The sequence below is a fragment of the Poecile atricapillus genome, chromosome 1 (genome assembly GCF_030490865.1).
Source record: "Poecile atricapillus isolate bPoeAtr1 chromosome 1, bPoeAtr1.hap1, whole genome shotgun sequence".
NCBI classification, from domain to species: domain Eukaryota; kingdom Metazoa; phylum Chordata; class Aves; order Passeriformes; family Paridae; genus Poecile; species Poecile atricapillus.
The window spans coordinates 115,141,568-115,158,329 of record NC_081249.1 but is presented as its reverse complement, the minus strand read 5'-3'; the positions used below and the strand labels follow the sequence as shown (position 1 = coordinate 115,158,329).

At 45.3% G+C, this 16,762-nt stretch overlaps 1 protein-coding gene across 4 annotated transcripts in view; it reads left to right on the top strand.

Annotated features, from left to right (window-relative positions):
- Positions 1-16,762, top strand: part of FAM168A (family with sequence similarity 168 member A) — a 127,719-nt gene that overhangs the window by 101,648 nt on the left and 9,309 nt on the right. For all 4 annotated transcript variants that reach the window (XM_058833554.1, XM_058833392.1, XM_058833474.1 and 1 more), the window contains one exon: positions 15,121-15,201. In XM_058833554.1, the coding sequence (XP_058689537.1) occupies positions 15,121-15,201 (81 nt within the window). The remainder of the gene's footprint in view (positions 1-15,120; positions 15,202-16,762) is intronic.

Below are 16,762 nucleotides of genomic sequence, written 5' to 3'. Positions count from 1 at the left end.
ATGTCAGAAAAGCAATTAAAATTTGCACAGAGGAATCGAAGGGGGAAGGAATCTCACCTCTTTATTTTGTGAGCTGAGCAGGGAAAGACCCCGACCTCAAACTGTTTGTTTCTTATTGGCTCCTTTCCTTTTGAAGTGCCTGCTAGAATCGTCTTTAATATTGCAAGATTAAAATACTGGGCTTTCAGTAGACTGAGAGGGTTATAGTGATGAGAAGAGACATTTAAGGAGGGTGAGGATTGGCTGTGAAGAGCCTGGAATTTGCAGTTGGAGAGGTGAGTGACTATTAATAGCTCTGTCTTCGGAGACGGATATTCCTTGATCCTCACAGACTCCAGTGTGTGTCTGCAGGGAGAGCCTGCAGCTCCCAGGCTGGAATAAAGGGAGCCAGGAGAGAGGAGGCAGGTGAGGCAGTGCCTGCCGTGCTGGGTGGCAAAGGTTCTGCTGTGCAAGTGTGGAACTGCAGGAATCTGGGAGGTGTGGGAGCGGTCTGAGAAGCAAAATCTGTCGTAGCTGACAGGAGGATCTCGGAGAGGAACAGGGAGGAAGGTGGTGGGGATGGCTTCCGGGCCTTGACTTGGTGACCTGCCATATGTCACCTGTTTGGGTTTAGCCAGGGTATCCTGTTGGGTGAATCAGGGGATGGGAGGGGATGTGGGATGTTTACCTTGGCTCTTTGGGATGGAGTCCTGCCAGATACAGGTTTAGGTATAGGGGAGAAGGGAGAGACACGGCGGGACGGAATGGAATGGGATGGGATGGGATGGAATGGGATGGGATGGGATGGGATGGGATGGGATGGGATGGGATGGGATGGAATGGAATGGAATGGAATGGAATGGAATGGAATGGAATGGAATGGAATGGAATGGAATGGAATGGAATGGAATGGAATGGAATGGAATGGAATGGAATGGAATGGAATGGAAATCTGTGGAAGCCTGTGGAAAGAGCAAAGGAGCACATAAGTAGATGCTGCTGGGGTATGGACTCTGTGTATGTGGGATGTATTTCCCAGGATCGTGCTGTTGCTTTTACCTTGGAGGAGAGGGGATTTTCCCAGAGCTGATCTCGTAAACATCTTTTATTCTCCAGTTTTTCAGGTTCCTGCAGGGTGAACACTGAAGCTGCAGATATCAATTTATACTGACTGAACTTTTGAACTGAACCCAGTTTGCAGCTGGATTGATTATTGTAGATCCCTTCCAACTGAACAATTCCACTCTAATCTCTTCTATTCCTTCCATTGCATTCTTTCCTTTTAGTGAGCACGTCTAAACGTTCTCTGGAATGTGTGACATCATACCCACAATAATTCTCTTCCTGAAATACTTCTGCTGTTAAATAGGCCCATTCTGGAAATTCCTTTCCTCCACTTGGCTGATAAACTTGGACCAGTCCAAGGCACTGTGATCAAACTTTGGATCCCAGAGGCCTGTATTTATAGGAATAAATTTCCCAGCAACTTGCCATGTGACTCATGACAGTTCTCAACACTGAGAATATGATCATGGAATGACTTTATTAGATGGGATACTGGGAGAAAATTCCTCCCTGTGAGGGTGGTGAGGCCCTGGCACAGGGTGCCCGGAGAAGCTGTGGCTGCCCCTGGATCCCTGGAAGTGTCCAAGGCCAGGCTGGATAGGGTTTGGAGCAACCTGAGACAGTGGAAGGTGTCCCTGCCATGGCAGGGGGTTGGAATGAGATCTTTTTTAAGGTCCCTTCCAACTCAAACCAGTCTGGAATTTTATACAAAATATCCTGCTGTAAAACTTTGCTTCCTATTTTATGGCATTAAAAGCATTTTTAGTTGTGACTTATAGCCTGTGAGAGCCTTTTATAAAGCTATTTTAGATTAAGACTCTTGAGGTATTTGTGTGTTAGTGTATTTTTGATAGGGAAAAAATTATGCTGCAAAAAGAGATGATTGTCTTCATGCATTTTTAAAACTTACTCAACCAGAGCTGTGACAGTGACAAACTGGCCTCAGGTCATTTCTTCTCCTTGACATTTGCAAGTCAGATACATTTTCCAAGCTGTGGCTGCCCCTGGATTACTGCAACTGTCCAAGGCCAGGTTGGATGGGGCTTGGAGCAACCTGGGATAGTGGAAGGTGCCTCTGCCCACTCCAGGGATGTGGAATTGGATGAGCTTTAAGGTCCTTTCCAACCCAAACCATCTGTGATTCTGCGATACTTTGAACTGAAGCACATTTCCTGAAATGTTTCCAACGTAAATTTAGAAAATTCCAGACTTTTAATAGAGTTCTCATTAATTTTTCTTACTGGAAATTAAATGCTAAAAGGGAGTCTTTCAATGCTTTTATGTTTCTCAATTTCTTTGCTGTTGGTCCTGTAATTTTTGAAAAGGAATGGAACAGAAAGCTCAGTTCTTGATGGCAGTGCTGTGGCACTGCTTGACTTCAGCTGGATTTTGGATCTCAGATCTCATTTTACTTTAAGGACAACAGCTTAGATTTGAGCCATTGGTGACCTGAGCAAGCAGGGGTGAGTGCCACATGTTAGAATTCCACCTAGGAAATGGAACTGGTGCTCAGTCGTGGTTTCCCTTGATTTATTGCAGTGAGGAGATCCTTCAGGACAGTCACTGGGATAAATTAATTGTAATGCATTGATTTTGTCCTGAAAATCTGCAGAAGTTCATTAGCATTGAACAGGAGCACTGCCTGACCAGCTGCCTGGTGGATATTTGACCAAAAAGAGTCACTTTGTGCCAGCAAGGACACCCGAGATGTCACCGTGCACCAAGGTGACATCAAACTGCGTTTGACCCACTTGATGTTTGCCAGGTGACCTGGAACTGCCCCTTGCTTGTGTTTAAAAGAAGCAGCAAAATCTTCAGGAGTGTTTCCTAAGGCTGCTCCATTTCCAATCAGTCTGTTAAAACCAGATTCCTGGAGGAAATTGCTGATTTCTTTAGGCCTTGGAAAAGCTTCCTCAGAGCCTCCTTTGCCATCACAGGCAGGGACACCTTCCACTGTCCCAGGCTGCTCCAAGCCCTGTCCAACCTGGCCTTGGACACTGCCAGTGATCCAGGGGCAGCCACAGCTTCTCCAGGCAATGTGTATAATGTGTGAATCCATAAAGAGCTTAGAGAGATGAGAAATTGTCTCAGTGTTTTATAGAGCTGAGGATTTAGAATCATTTAAATGCATTCTTTACATAGAGCTTTTAAAATAACCCTATCCAATAAAATATATGCTGTTTCTGCTTGCCCTGCTTGGAAGTAGACCAGGACTTTGAGGTCTCTGATGTGCTGAGATGGAGTGGGAGGCACAAATCCAGGCAGAGGAGGATTTCAGGGGATCTAAAGGGAAAGCAGCACCACTGCCTACAGAAGCACCACTGAGGGACAGTGCGCTGCCAGTCATGTTGTGCCAGGATAAATACAAACTTGGTTTATTTTACCTATTGTTGTTCTTTTTAAATGTAGGCACAACCTCAGCCCATCCTTTATTTCTCAACTGTTCCTGTTAACATTTTTAGGCAGAAGACAAAACCTGCCAGGAGTTCTGGCTCTGTAGAGAAGACAAGTTGCCCAGAGCAGCTGTGGCTCCCCCTGGATCCCCAAAGTGTCCAAGGCCAGGTTGGACAGGGCTTGGAGCAGCCTGGGATAGTGAAAAGTGTCCCTGCCCATGGCAGGGGGGGAACTGGATGAGCTTTAATGTCCCCTTCCACCAACCATTCAGTGATTCTCTCCATAATCCATACTTATGTGTATATATTGCTATTTTTCAGTTTCAAGTGCCTCAAACAATACTTTACAAAGTACATTTGATGCCATGAATTAATGTTAATTTTGTTCTGTTAGTTTTTCTGATAACAATTTTTAAGTCCATCCAAGAGATTCCTCTGGATGCCTCTTCCCTCTCCTTATCTACTCTCCTCACTTAAATGATCCCTCAGGTTCTGCTGGTAAAACTGAAGCCTGCTGATATTCTGAGTCCCAAACCATAATTAGTCATCTTCCCTTTTTTAAGCTGATTTTTCAACCCTGCAGCCCCCAGTACAGGAGGGGGCTGATGTGAATCCTCTGATTTTATGTTGCTCAACATCGTGCCTTTCACTTCTTTAACTTCTGAGCTTTTCTCTTTCTCCCTCTCTCTTTTCCATCCCAGTCCATTACTCTAATTTGCTATTCCTGGAGGGAACTGCTGATCCTTTTTGCTGTTTCCCAGCCACACTGGATGTGTTATTTTTAAGGCAGCCTCACTACCTGCAGTATGATGACTCATTTTGGATTTGCCAGGTTTCTGCCGAGAAGTCGGCTCCTGGATGGAATTCCTGAGAGGATTGTTGGGAGCACAGCACAGAATCCCCAAATCCTTGGAGGATGTTAAAATCACAACTATTCCCTAAACACCACCCTACGCTGCCCTTCTAAAATGAGGGGGCAGAGAATGCCCCAAGAATTTTAATTCCCCCTGTCCCTGGAAGTCTCCAGGGCCAGGTTGGATGAAGCTTTGAGCAATCTGGTTTTTTAAATCCCTCCAGGGATGGGCACTCCACCAGTTCCCTGGGCAGCCTGGACAATCCTTTCCATGAAGAAATTTTCCATCCTCCTCCCTCGCTCTCCATCTGCCATCCATCCTGAGAGTCACAGGGGTCTCTCAGTTATCCATGTAAAATAATTGCCCCACACATATCTTGTGATTTTTTTTTTTTAAACAAGCCTGCCTGCTACCCTGTGTCAATAAACAAGTAAAAGAGGAGTTACCACAAATTTATCACTTTTTACCTGCTTGAGCAATCAGGAGGATGCATCTCAACCATAAAATGTAATTTACTTAATTAGTAATTGCTTTGCTTTGCTGAGCTGGACCAGTGTAGAAATCTTTGTTTTAAAGCAAGCAAATGAAAACTGTGCTAAAACATCCTAGGCTGTCACCCCTCAGCTGTGGGGTTTATTATGTTTGGAGTTTCTTCCAGGCTTTTTGTAAGGAATAAAATATTTACAGGATGGAGGGAAGGGATTTCTATTTGCTTATTTTTTTATCTTCCCAAGCTTTCTGAAGAGATGCTGTATCAGAACATCTGGTGCAAAAACATAACTCTAATTCAAGTATTCCCAGAAATTAGTTTGGGTTGTGGTTTTTTTTTAGGAGAGGGATTATAGGACATGAACATGGTTTAGAACACTTCTTTAGGGGTTGAAAAACTTAGTTTATGAACCAGAAGTAGTAAATGCTTCTAAAAACAGCCCCATGATTCCAGTGCTGTTCTTCCTCCCTGGATTTTGGTGAGTTGGGCAGGAGCTGGTGGGGTTCTCAGGGTCAGGTGTAACAGTCAGGGAATCTCATCCCAGCTCTTGGCTGGAAAATCAGTAACAAAACCTTGAGATAAGGGATCTTCATGGGATCCCTGTATCCCTGCTGCCTTTCTGACAGAACCTTTGCACTTCCAAACTGGTGAAATCAGATTTTATTTCTACCAGAGCTGTTTTTTAAACAGCACTGTGGAGTTTTGCCAGTTCAAATATTAGGGATTCTCAGCTTCCCCCAAACACAATTTGAATCCGATCTCCTGGCCCAAATACATGTGAGAGACCCATTAAGCCTTTTAACACCCAAAACCTGCTTTTGTTAATATTCTCTGTGTGCTCCATCTGCTGCTGTGTTTGTCCATAGCCAATGGATTTGAGAGCAATTCACTTCTCTGGTCTGAGGCCAAAATGTCCAAAATACCATATGGACATTTGAAAGTTAATGAGCATTTAAAAATTTCAATATCTAAGGCTGTTGTGATCCCTGAACCTGAATTTTGAGTTTGGCTTCTTCTTGTAACCCTAAATATTTTATCATTTTGGATTTTTAGCTTTGCAAATGAAAATCACTGCGTTCGTACTTTCACACCAGCCCTTTGGGGCAGTAATTTGATTTGTAACTGTTTTTTGACTCTTCTGGAGTTGCCTGTTACTAAAATGAGCTGAAATAGGAAATTTGGTGTCCCCAGAGATGTTGTTTAAGGGTGTGAATCAAGGATAAAATCAGGAAGATGCTGCCAGTGCCAGAGGACAGTGTGCAGTATAAAAAGCAAAGATGGGAGCCAGGACAGTGTTTGTGCTATAGAGAGACTTAATTAGTCAATTAATTGATGGATTACTGATTAATTGATTAATTACCAGGCAGCTTCTGTTGTATTAATCGTTGATCATACTCAGGGCAGTGCTGGACACCTTGGCTTTGGCCACACACCTGGAATACCATTTTTTAAAGACAGTTCCAAACCTGAAAAGTTCACTTCAAGCATTTTGAATAATAAAAACTAAAAGCAAGGAGCTTTTTGCCACCACTTCTTTCAATCCAAACCATTGCAGGATTCTGTTTTGTACCCAGTTGTTGCAAACACCAACTTGGCAGAAAAAAATAGAAATTACGATAGACAGAAAACAGGGGCAAATTCCCAGTTCCAGGATCTAGGAAGGCATCAGGAATGCAGACTGATGCTGTGGAGCAATTGCCTTTCCTTAGCTGGAAGCATAGAGGTTTTGCATGGACCACACTCTGTGACAGCAGGAATTACAGCTGAAGCAAAAAAATGGGGCTTGAACTGATTCTCTTTTTAGCTCCTGGCTTGGGAGCAGAGCTGAAAAGGATGGATTGGAAATTAGCCAGATGAACAAGTGCATTTTGGACATCACAAAGGGCTGTTTTCTGAGCAGTTATTGTAAATATCTTGCTATAACCTGAGGGTGTAGAGAGCATGGAGTCCTGTCTGCATTTCCATTCCCAACTCCTCCAGGAAGGGCCTTCACACCCCTCTAGAGCTGCCCTAAAAATTCTGCCAGAGCAGACCAGGAGCATCCAGGTGAGGCTCTCCTCACCCTCCACAAATTCAGGGAAATGGCAAATTCATAACTGAAAGGCAAATGAAGGCATTCCTGGGAGTGTCCAAAACCAGGTTGGATGGGCTTGGAGCGCCCTGGGATAGTGGAAGGTGTCCTTGCCATGGCAGAGGTTGGAATTGGATGAGCTTTAAGGTCCCTCCCAACCCAAACCATCCCGAGATTCTAATACTACATGGTCGGTTTCAAACTAAGCACTCTTCTGCCATGTTAATTTATTTTAAGTCTTTCCAGCTAAATATTTCCCTGGATATCATTATTGGATAAGGCTGAGCCACAATTCAGTATTTAAGAAAAACTGCAAAGGAGCTTCTTTATCTCAGGCTTCCACTTTTCTGTGGAGCAACAAACCTTTTTATTTTATCAGTAGGGGCTGTTCATATCCTACTTTGGATTCTTCAAATTCAGAACAAAAGCAAATCATTGCAAAGAGAATCAATATTGCACAACTTAACCCCTTTTCCAGAACTTCTTTCCCACAGAGCCTTGTCTGAACACAGGAGAGGATATGACACATGTCTCTGGCCCAGAAGTGATATTGATTGACAGTCTGACAAGTTCTGTCACTCTGGTTTATTTATAGTGTGTACAGCAAGCAATCAACAATCTCTCTAATATTTTTGGACAGCTGCTTCTAGTTTTCAGGATGAGTTTTGCTCACCCAGATGCATCCCATACCCAGACAGCTGCAGTAAGGCCTGTGAGGTTTGTTTTGGATATAGGTGGGAAGTAAAACTGAAGGTGAATTGAAATAAGAATGGAACAATCTCTTGTGTCCAACAGCTTGCAACTGTATTGAGCCTTAAAAAACCGGTCTGAAAGCAAGTTTAGTCTGAACAAGAGAAAATCAAGGCAATGTGTGTCCAAAACAGTGTTTCTGTCATTTTCTTAATATCTTTTTGGGCTCATAAATTCTCCTAATTCCTGGCATGATGAAGGAAGCAGCTTCCAGCTGACATATGGCATCGTGCAACCACAAAGTCCCATGGAAGAGCTCCAAGTGCTGTGCAAAATCGTCGCTTGCCCAGCCAGATTCCCAAGCAGCCAGGATTCTGCAGCTCCTCAGGGCAGGGAGGCCCCAGTATCCATCCCCTTGTCTTTGACCTCCAGCTGGGAAAAGCTCCTCCAGGCAGGCAGGACCCCATTGTGTCAACACTGTGACCCTGTGGAATGGAGACAAACAAGCAGTGCCACGTGTCTAAGCTGTCCTGCCAGGAGCTGGAGGTTTTCTCTCCATCACCCCATGCCAGAGGCCCCTCTGCTGCTCCCAGCACTGTCAGCCAGCCTTTCTTAGGAGTCAGTGCAATATAAAGGAAATGGTCATCAAAAGATAATATTTCCCTCCAGATTCCTGTGTGTTTTGTCACCATTTTGGGGCAGTTGGGTTTCTCGGTGAGGTTGCAGCAGCACGGTTGTGTTACGGGTGATGCCTGTGGAGCTCCAAGCGTTGTGCTTACCATGAAAAATGCGGCTAACCCATAAGGAGAATTCCTTAAGGAGCATGTGCTTTCACACAAATGGAATGCACCACCCCCTGGATCAAGCTGTGATCCTGGGGAGGGAGAGGAAGGAAGACAGAAGGAGGTACAGACATCTTCTCACCAGAGAAGACCTGCACTCTTTCTTCCTCATCCTCTGCTCTGCAAATCCAGAGCTGCCTCCCCTTCTGGGGAGCCTGCCTCCCCCTGTGTAATGTCTTCACAATCCTGGGAATGTGGAGCTGGAGCAGTGAGATATTGGGAAGGAATTGTTCCCTGTGAGGGTGGGCAGACCCTGGCACAGGATGCCCAGAGCAGCTGTGGCTGCCCCTGGATCCCTGGGAGTGTCCAAGGCCAGGTTGGACAGGGCTTGGAGCAACCTGGGATAGTGGAAGGCCAGTTTTGCATGGCTCTGGGTAATGAGCAGGAAATAGTTGCTGTTTATATAAATTGAAGGACCCTTCAGGGGGAAAAAAATCAACTGTAAAAGGTCTCCAGGAGTGAAATTATCAAATGTGAGAGCAAATCTTTTTTTAAAGCCGTTGCTGTGTCTGGTGCATCCACATTCATTTGACTGCTCCACTCTTGGGCTGATGAGCCTTGAAACAGTAATAAGGGGGTGGCATTTTTTCATGGGAACAAATGTATTTATTATCCTCAGAGCCTTCAGAAATGCTGGATTCTCAACCATCCATTAACTTGCTCTTCGGAACAGTCCCACCCTTGCTTTCAGCTTTTCCTCTATTTTTACATCCATTTAGCATGAGTGGGCTGGAATAGTTTCATGGCAAGGCGGCGAGTGAGTGATGGGGTAGCTGTGGTTCTGTGGGATGATCAGTGGGAAATGAAACCTGCTCCAGCCCCTGGAGGAGGGTAAATGCCCCCAGGTGCATTTACCTGGCTGCTTGTCCAAGGAGAGGCATCTCCTGCCAGGAGAACCAGTCATGGAAATGTGTCTCATCACACAAAAATGGATCTGTGTGATGAAGGAATAAAGGAAAGGATATCCCATCCTTCCTGCCCTGAGCTGGCAGAGCAGGATTCACCCAGAGATGTTTTAAACAGTTCCCACTGAGCAGGGAAGGTCTGGAAATGGCCTGGGTAAGAAGCTGCTCAGAGGTGACCTCCCTAAATCCCATGTGCCGAGGGATATTCCCTGGGGACAGCTCCCCAAAAGGCAGGAGGAGATGCACGGCCTAAGCCCAGAGCTCTGCAGCTGTGTGAAGAGCCAGGCAGGCTGGGAAGATCCTTCTGGAATGAGATTGGCTCATGCCATGGGAGAGCAAGCTTTGATGACACCCCTGCTGCAAGTCCTTTTGGAAATGCTGGAGCTCTTCATCTCTGGAGGCTGGTTTCCACTGCACAATGAGTTCCCAGATGTCTTTCCCAGCTCTTTTCTCCGTGTCCCCTCTCCAGCACGTGGCCAGGCACATTCTTTCCGGTGTCACTGCTCCCAGCAATCAACATTCAAGGGCCTTGGCTGCAAGTCTGACTGGTGGAGGCTTTGGTGGAGCTGTGCCAGGGAGCCTACATGGTGTCTGCTCTCTCATTTCTCACTTCTGGGGTAATTCCTCAAGTGCCAGATCTGCACATTCATTTCCCAACGTGATTTTCTGCAGGAATAAATTCCCAATCACTCTAAAGGGAATGGATTTACAGCTGCATGTAGTTGAAGGCATGAAGTTTCTCACGTTTTTGTCCTGAGAAGGTGCTTGTAAATCCTATTTTTGAAGAGTTTCTGAGGGCTGGGCAATAAAGAATGAGAAATGCTGGATGGGCTTAAAATAGAACATGAAAGTGTTTTGCAGGGGAAAATGCTTTGGCTCCATCTGGCTGACCCGAGGAGGTGATCATAAAGCAGAAATGTTCCTGGGGCTGCTGCAGCTTCAAAGCTGTCACTCAGCAGAAACAAAGGGATGGGCAGTGGTTAACGGGGTTTAGAGGGAGGATTGGTAAAACAGAATCACAGAATCAGCTTGGAAAAGCCCTCCAAGATCACTGAATCCAACCATTGCCCCAGAACTGTCAAAGCCACCGCTGACCCACATCCTTGAGCACCACATCCACGTGGCTTCAGGCATGGGGACTCACCCCTGCCCTGGGCAGCAAATAATCTCTCCTCTTTACCCACCTGGGAGCAATGAATGCCACAAGAGGGACAGTTTTGTGTGGCTGCCTGGCTTCTCCTTCTGGGCTTGGTGGTTAATGAGCTCTCAATTGCAGCAAGCGTGGAGCTAGAGTCCTTGGTTCAAGGAGTTGAAGTGTGGTTTTATACTGCTTTGTCCTGCCCTTAGATAAAGGACTTTATCATCCGTCCCTGTAAAAATCCTTGTGACACACAGGCCGCTTTCAGGAGTCTGCACTGCTTGAGACTCGCAAAGAAAAAGAATGAAGGAGAATATTTTGTCTTGTAAATTAATGTCAGCTGCATGTAGCAATTAAGGCCTTGATCAGATAGTGGTCAATGAAACTACTCTTGAAAAAGTGAAATGGCACATTCTGGAATTCAGTGCTGTAAGTGACAGCTCCCAGGGGGTGTGAGGCTGAGACAGGACCAAAGCATGGGCTCTGTAGCCAAGGAGAAGGAAATTCTCTTTCAGGAATTTCAAGAGAACCTTCAGAGCCTCAGCACTTCTGTGCTGCCATTGTTTGGGTGTTATTCAGATGATTTTGATACAGAAACATTTAAAATACATGAAAAATTAAAGATGGCTTTTAAATACCTACTTGATGCAGCCCCGTGTGCTTTTTGCTTTGCACAGTTATTGTGTGGTAATTCTTAAGGCAGCTCAGTCAGTGCTTCCCCGAGCTGGAGTGCTGTGTGTTTTCCTTGGGGAGGAGATTAAATGAACACTGCCTTTCTTACTCCTATTGATTGTGGAGATGATATTAAATTAAAATAAGCCACAAAACAACTTTGGATTTCTTCTATGAGGAATCTAATAAATTTTGTTCAATATTTTTCATCTCATTTTCCTTCCTTCTGCACCGCTGCAAAGCCTCAAGCCCAGCAGAGACAAGAGTCTTGTCATGTGAAGATCCATAGAAAGCAAAGGATATTTTCTTTGTGTTGCTGACATTTGCATGTCAAGGGGGTTTGAGCCTCTTGCTGCTGTTTTTCATTCAAGGTGACGAGGCAGGACAGACGTGGCAGGAGGGCAGCAGTGTCAGCAACAGGAACAGGGATTTACAGGAGGTCTCTTAGGTTTTCCAGGAGGAAAATCAGAGCAGGATGCTGGATGCTTTGGTGTTGTCATGTCTCCTGAGGTCATTCCTGGTGGTTGGATCCAGACTTTGTTTAGTACCCAAGGGAATGTAAGACATGGGAACCACCATGGGGGACCACAGCTTTTGCTTCCATGTGGGAGATTTATTTGGGATTATTTGGGGCATAAAGAAGAGCCAACAAACAAATTATAAAGGCTGAAAACCAGTAAGATATAAAACTTACAGGATTATGGAGTAGTTTGGGGTCCGAAGAGACCTGTAAATCTCATCCCGTTCCACCCCCTGCCAAGCAGGGACACCTTCCCCTATCCCAGGGTGTTCCAAGCCCTGTCCAGCCTGGCCTTGGACACTTCCAGGGATCCAGGTTCAGCCACAGCTTCTCTGGGCACCTGTGCCAATGTTTTATCACCCTCATTGTAAGAAATGTCTTCTTCATATCTCATCTAAATCAACCCTCCTTCAGTTAAAAACCTTTCCCTTTGTCCAATCACAACAAACTCTGCTAAATAAAAAATGTCTCATGTATTTTTAAACCTGCTGGATTTTGAGTGCTGGGAATTTCCAGGCATGTTTCTTCTGGCACAAATTGCCCCAGATTCTGCTACTTTCTTATTTTTCACAATATCCAAAAAAAGGAGCAAACCACATTAATTTTCCTCTACCTTTCCCATCTCTGCTTTGCCTTAAAATAGAAAGGACAAGTTTTCTTGCTGGAGGTCAGCACTTATCAAAGTTTATGAGATCAGAGTGGAAGATAGTGCAGAGCAGAGCTTCTTTTTGCATCCAAAGCTATTAAAGCTTCCTTGATAGAAATTGTATTCATTGGAGCCAAAATTAATCCAAATCCAGCCATGACTTACCTTCAGAACAACAAAAGACACCACAGTAAGGAAGAATCCTGCCAAGCAGAAACTAAACCCAAAAATAAAAGGAGAAAGACCAATTGAGTCCCCAGCCCTGGAGGGATTTTAAAAAGTCTGGATGTGGCACTTGGAGACATGGGTTAGTGGTGGCCTTGGCAGTGCTGGGGTGCGGTTGGACCTGATGGTCCTGAAGGTCTTTTCCAAGTGAAACAATTCTGTGATTCTGTAAATGAGCAGTTGCTTCCACCTGCCTGAAATAAATCCTTCAATATTTGGCTGGATGGAAAATCTTACCCAAAGCGACACTTTTCCTGTGGTTTGGCTTACTTCAGGCTCTTTTCCTAACGTATAACCCCAATTCTGGTCTGAGTAAAGGAGGTTTTTTCCCTGAATTTGACCATGGGTGAGTGCTGGTGGCACCTCACAGGGCACAGGTGGAACATTTGTGACCCCAGAGGACTGTGTTTGTCATGGCTGGTGACTAAGGACTGTTAATTGAGGATTATTATTAAAGACTGCAGCAGTTTGTGGGATTCAGGGCTTATTTGGGGGGATTTTCCAGCAGCAAAGGTCAGAAGAACCTCTTGGATCCCCAAGAGACTGTCATCTAGATCCCTTGCAAGTGAGCAAGGGACTTCCCAACGCCATGGCACACACAGCCATCACCATCTGTGCCCGTGGCAGGAGGCTGGAATTTGGATGATCTTTGAGGTCCCTTCCAACCCCAACCAGTCTGGGATTCCACTAAACCATGTGCCAGGAAGGTAAAACCCCGTGGAGAAACTCAGGTGGGAGGATTTTAAGGAAAATACTCAAGAAGTGAACTGGAGTTGGTTTAGCACCCCTGGCCAGATTGTCAGGAGGAAGCAGGGAGAGTGTGGAGCAGTGCATGTCCTGGAAAAGACATGGTTATCTTCTAATGAACTGGAGAGATGGGATATTTCTGATTTAATCTCTTCATCATTAATGCTCTGCTTGCAATCACTGGATCTGCAAATAACTTTTTAAGGAGCTTCTTGATTGCTGAAAGGCTTTAGATATTCCTGGGTACGATGACTACAGAGTTCTGTGTAGCCTAAAAAAAAAAAAAAATCTGTTAAACTGCTGCTTATCCAACATTAACTACAGCAATTTTTAATTAACCTGATTTAGAAGCCAAATATATCACTGATGAAAATGAGAGGGTAGAACATCCAGTCATTTATTCCAGTACAGTGGTCATGATTGTTGAATTAGATTTATTCAAATGAACCTCAACATTTTGCCACAGAAGCCAGTGGTGCCAGGCTTTGAAAGCAGTGGGATTTGGGGCATGGGAGGGGGGACTGTGCTTTGTGGCTCAGAAGAGGGAAGGGTGGACCCACGCTCATTTTTATTCAATAAAATAAAATAAAATATTAAAAAGGACGGGTGTAAATCCACTGCTAATTACCTCCTTCCAGCCTTTGCTGGCAGCCAACAGCCAGTATCAGTGGGGCTTGGCATGGAAACATTCTCCAAGGGCCATTCCATTGGCTCTGCTCTGGGATAATGGCCAAGGGGACACACAGATAAAGCGGGTGGTGACACACAGCAAAGCCAAATTGTCCACTAGCAAAGTAGGATTAACGGGTCCCATTAAGTCTGCCAGGGGGATTTACTCAGCAGCACCTAAGAAGGGTGGAGTCATTCAGGTGTTACTCTTTTCAGTAGAGAAAACTTCCAAGGACTTGAAGGAAATGAGGAGCAAAATGGTGACAGCACCCAGGGAAGGGCTGGAGCTGTGCCAGGGGGTGTTTATGTCAGAGATCAGGGGAAGGTTCTTCCCCCAGAGGGTGTTGGCAGTGCCCAGGCTCCCCAGGGAATGGGCACGGCCCCGAGGCTGCCAGAGCTCCGGGAGCCTTTGGACAGCGCTGCCAGGGATGCAGGGGTGGGGTTGTTGGGGGTCTGGGCAGGGGCTGCGCTGGATGATCCTTGTGTGTCCCTTCCAACTCAAAACATTGTGTGATTGTGTGGAAAAGGAGAAGACTGAGGTGCAGAGGTTGGCTCTGGGGTGTGCCACGATTTCCAGCCCCCCACTTCCATTACACAATTCCCCTGAACTCCCTCTGACCTCTGTGGGTGAGGCTGATGCAAACTGAAGATGCTCTGCAGCTCTCCCCAAAGTGCCCATTAAACCCTACGCGGCTCCAGCGGGTCCGAACGCGTTCCTTCCAGGTGGCCTGGCAGGTCATCAGGTCCCTCCTGGGAGTGGCACTTGTGCAGCCACGGGTGAATACAAGGCTGCCATGTTTTCCTGCAGGATCCCTGCCTTCCCTTCAGCAAGAAACTCTGCTTAATGCAAGTGCTGAGCTCTCCAAAGTGCTGCCACGCAGCCCAGGAAAGTCTTTCCAGTCTCGCTGTGCTGGTGGGGTTTTGTACCTGAATTCCATTCAGAGTATGAATTTTCCCAGCAGTTTTCTCCAAATCACAGTGAGCACACCTGCATTCTGCATTCTGATCCTTGTTTCCTACAGGAATAAAGATGAAGTATTGATGATGTCACATGTAAGTCTGTGGAACATCATCATGGTCCTCCTATTCCCAGAGCATCCACCTGTGTTCTCCCTCGGTGTCCTCTGTGCTCACACAGATTGTTTATTGCTTTTCAGGGGTGCCATCCTTACTTGATTGATAAAATCCTAATTCCTGTTTTTCTCTCCTTTCAGGTTATCCAACGGGCTATCCCGCCGCTGCCCCCGCCTACAATCCCAACATGTATCCAACCAGCAGCCCTGGCTACGCCCCAGGTAAAAATCCTGCAAAAAGCCTGAAAACATTCCTTGCTCATCCATTTCCCAGCACACACTAGACATTAAAAATAAGATAATAATATCTAACCCTTCGATTCAAATTTTGGTTGCTTGAGATGTTTATTCTGAATGGTTTTGCCTCAGAAGAGCTGCAGGATTTTAACACTTCCAAATGGAGCTCAATGTGCAGCAGGAAGAGCTGCTTGCATAAAGAACAAAAAATTGGACTTTGTGCCAGTCTTGCTAAACCCTCTGTCCCCTTAATTGCCAAGTTTTCAGTCTCCCAGTTGTCATAAAATCAGTGGATCCCCAGGCTCAGGCGCTTTCCAAGGCTGATGAAACAGGAATGAGGGGTTTGTTGCCAAAATCTTTTGGTTTTGTCTTCTCCACATCACAGTTTACACATATTCCATAAAACTGTTTATTGTGGATGATTCTGGAAGGGATCTGTCGTGTTTTGTTTGGGTTTATGTGCTTTTAATAAGGTCTTTAGCTGCATTTCTTCCCATTAAAGCCTTAACGTGGAACATGAAACAATTTTTGTTCCTCTGGATTTGTCCTGACCACCCTCAAATTCCCCTGAAGGATAAAACACTGGCAGAATTAAATGAAAACAACTCCATAGAATAAGAAAAAACCCATAAATTTATTAGTAGCTTGTCCTGCCAGAGGCTGGCAATGTCCTCCCTGCTCAGGCAGGAATGTAAATACTGCAACATTCCAGAATTTTGGCCTGGATGTTATAAAATGTCACTTGTCCCCAGTCGTGCAGACAGCAGCTCCTCCACTGAGTGGGCAGGTGGCCAAGGGAACACCCAAGTGAGAGGAAACCCCAAGTCATTTGCAGGATAGGGATTTTTGGAGGGGTCTGTATTGCTTCTTATACATCTTAGACACCATTTAATAATTTCCATCTTGGAAATCTCCTGATGTCTGGAGAGCTGACAGGTCATTTTTTATGGAGAACAAAAACCTTCCAGTGGGGAACATAAAGCTAAGCATTAAACTAGAGAGGAAACTAGGAAGACTAAAATTCAGAAATTAAAATTGAAATGAAAATGCTTAAACTTTTGTAGAATTCCCCATAAATCTTGAGGCAAAGTTGGAGAGAGCTGTTTTAGGTAACGGTGTCCCTGCCCAAGGCACACGGTTGGAACTGGATTGTCCTTAGTATCTCTTCCAACCCAAACAATTCTGTGGTTCTGTTCTAAACAATTTTTACAGCTCTTGAAATCAATACAATTTAATATCACAGCAGGATATTAAACCACTGTAACCACTCTGGGAAGCAGGAGCAGGCTCTGCTGCTCAGGACCTCCCAGCACCACACTCAGTGGTCCCTTCTCAATGGAAAGCAGACTTCCAGGAGGAAAGAAAGAAGAGATTTTGTGAGCAAAGTGATGGAAAAGAAGTGCCATAAAATCTCCTAGCAGTGGGGACATGTGACAGAGTGACAGCATCCTCAACTGTGTTAAATGGAATTGGGCTGAACTAATTCTGTGGTTCAGCGGCTCAGTTAAAACCTTCATCAGTACAGAGAGTGTTTCCTCAGATTGAA